Source organism: Benincasa hispida, chromosome 2, assembly GCF_027475165.1.
Source record: "Benincasa hispida cultivar pf3 chromosome 2, pf3_genome.v1.1, whole genome shotgun sequence".
NCBI lineage: Eukaryota > Viridiplantae > Streptophyta > Magnoliopsida > Cucurbitales > Cucurbitaceae > Benincasa > Benincasa hispida.
The window spans coordinates 57923046-57925634 of record NC_143479.1 but is presented as its reverse complement, the minus strand read 5'-3'; the positions used below and the strand labels follow the sequence as shown (position 1 = coordinate 57925634).

Here is a 2589-nt window from a genome sequence, read left to right as displayed (position 1 = left end):
AACCTTAGAATTATGCCTTCCAGTGATGACTCCAGCAATATAAGACAGTGGAACAAGATCTCCAGAAGCTGTGATTGTCCCTCTCAAAGGCAATTTAGGAATCAAATTCTCATTCATGAGCTTCACCACAGCTTCAAGAATATCCCAACGAATGCCGGAGTAGCCTTGCATCAATGTGTTTGTTCTAACAAGCATGGCCGCCTTTGAGTAGCTAGATGGAAGATTGTCCTTTCCAATGACTCCAGCATTGAGGAACCTAATGAGTTCTGTTTGGAGGTCGGCCATTTTGGTCGTACGCCGGTGGGAGGTGGCGCCAAAGCCGGTGGTAACTCCATATATGTCGATTCCCTTAGAGACTTTCTCAGCAACCCATTTTGCACTATTGGCTACACGATCATGTGCCACAGCTTCATTCAGGATGACTTTGACATCGCTTCGACGAGCAATGGCGGTGACTTGAGCGACAGTGAGAGTGGTGCCTTCGATGTCAACGGTTTGAGCCTCTTGAAACTCTAATAGCATACGACAAACCTCCTCAAAATGGGTGTGGCTGAGAGCTTTGGCAGCCTTGACCCAGTGGTCGGAGGCCAAAACAGAGGGAAAGGATTTTGATTGAGGAACAGATTCAGTTTCGGAGAGAGCTGAGGAGCAGAGAAATTCAGAGTTGGCCATTAGAAGAAGAAGAAGAAGAAGAAGAAGAAGAAGAAAAAACTGGCAAAGAAGAAAGAGTGATTGAATGCTCTAGAGTTAAGATTCTTGGATGAGTTTTGTGGCATTTGGAGGAAGAAATGGGCATGAATTTATAGCAAATTTTGATGGTTTGATTTGTAACTTCATGTTGAAGAAGTTCAAGATGAATTTCTGTGGAAAATTACACAAAACAGAAGCTTCTGCTTCCCTTACATGGGAAAATTATATGTTATTTGTTTTTTCTTTTGTATTTTGCATGGTACTTTCTTAGTTTGTTTGGACTGAGGGTGAGATATCTTAAGTTGAAATTAAGCTTTTCTTTTTAAAATCCAAACATAGAATAGCTTAAGTTGAAATTATGTTTTCCCCCCAAGCTTAGTTAATATCACTTATTTGTACATTTACCTGAGCAATTGGTGGCATTAATAGTTGGAGCCTAATTGAAAATCAAAAAGGTCTCTACTTAGTCTAGTATACATGTTTTAGGTCATGTTTATGTTGGTTTTGAGCCCAAGTTAAATTATAAAAACTTTAGCCAAAAATAAGTTTAAATTTAATGTTTAAAGTATCTCAACCTTACCAAAGAGAAATTTCTTTTAAATAATGTTAATGTTACATTTTCTAGTCAACTGTCAACTAACTTTAAGGTGGTTTAGATTTTTTTTTTTTTCTTTTTATTTTTAAATCTTAACTTTAAATATGAAATAGACACTTATTTCAAACATCCATCATTTGAAAGTATTTTGTTTTTCCTTTATTTTTCTAAACCTTTTGGTTACACCAACTTTTCTTGGACGTGATGCAATGGTACTATTGACAAAGTGGCAAATTCATGTCATCATTATTAGTGTTTAGTTATATATGAATCTTCCCTTCACATTTACTTGTACAAAAATGATTTGGTCCTTTCAATTCTACGGAAGAGGAAACTACATTGAATATTCTGCTGCTTTTCTTTTCAACTTCAAATATTCTCCTGTGTGAACAAAAAATAATATAAAATTAGTCTGTTGAAAATAAATTGTTTTTAAGTCGAATAATTTTTTAAAGTTCTTTTTCGTTTTTAACAAAAAATATTAATTTTACAAACCAAAAACCTAAAATGGAAAATATCTATTAAAAAATTTATTTCTTCAAGTATGGAAAAATATCTCTTAAAATATTATTTTGTTTTTTTTAAAAAAAAAACTTGTTTGTTTTGATTTAGTTAATTAATTTGGTCAAATGGTTAGTTTTAAAAAGGGGAAAATGGCCAATAAGAGCTCAACTGACGTATTGCTTGATGGTAGGGAGCTTTCTCTCTTTTTCTGAGAGGTATCCACTTTTGTTTTGACCATATATACAAATATTTGGCTTAATTTGAAAAAAAAAAAAAATAAAGTTGCACCATTTTTTCCATTACAAATCACTTTTAGTTCTTAAACTTTGGTAAAAGTAATAATTTAGTCCCTGAGCTTTGGTTTGTAATGATTTAGTTCATGAACTTTCATTTTGTAACAATTTAATCCACGAACTTTACTATATAACAATTTAATCCTTGTATTTTAAATTTTGTAACACTTTAATCCTTATTGTATAAATTAATGTTAAGACTTAATGGGATTTCTTACATAAATAAATCGATAAACTAATTAAATACTCAACATTTTTATAAAATACAAAGTCTACATCATAAAATAGTAAAAATTGACATATGATTTTGATTAATTTTCTTACGTTAGAGAATAAATTATTACAAATTTGAAAGTACAAGGATTAGATCGTTACATACTTCAGGGACTATATTGTTACAAAATTAAAAGTACAGAAACTAAATCATTATAAGCCAAAATTTAGGGACTAAATTGTTACTTTTACGAAAATTTAGAGACTAAAAGTATGTTTAACCATTTTTTTTCT

General features: G+C 31.7%; 1 protein-coding gene across 1 annotated transcript in view; it reads right to left on the bottom strand.

The window, feature by feature from the left end:
* LOC150038034 (phenylalanine ammonia-lyase-like) overlaps positions 1 to 934 on the bottom strand; it is a 27485-nt gene extending 26551 nt beyond the window's left edge. The window contains exon 1 of the mRNA XM_090311118.1: positions 4 to 934. Coding sequence (XP_090167244.1) covers positions 4 to 672 — 669 coding nt within the window. The 5' untranslated portion in view covers positions 673 to 934. The remainder of the gene's footprint in view (positions 1 to 3) is intronic.
* Between the last annotated feature and the right edge of the window lie 1655 nt (positions 935 to 2589).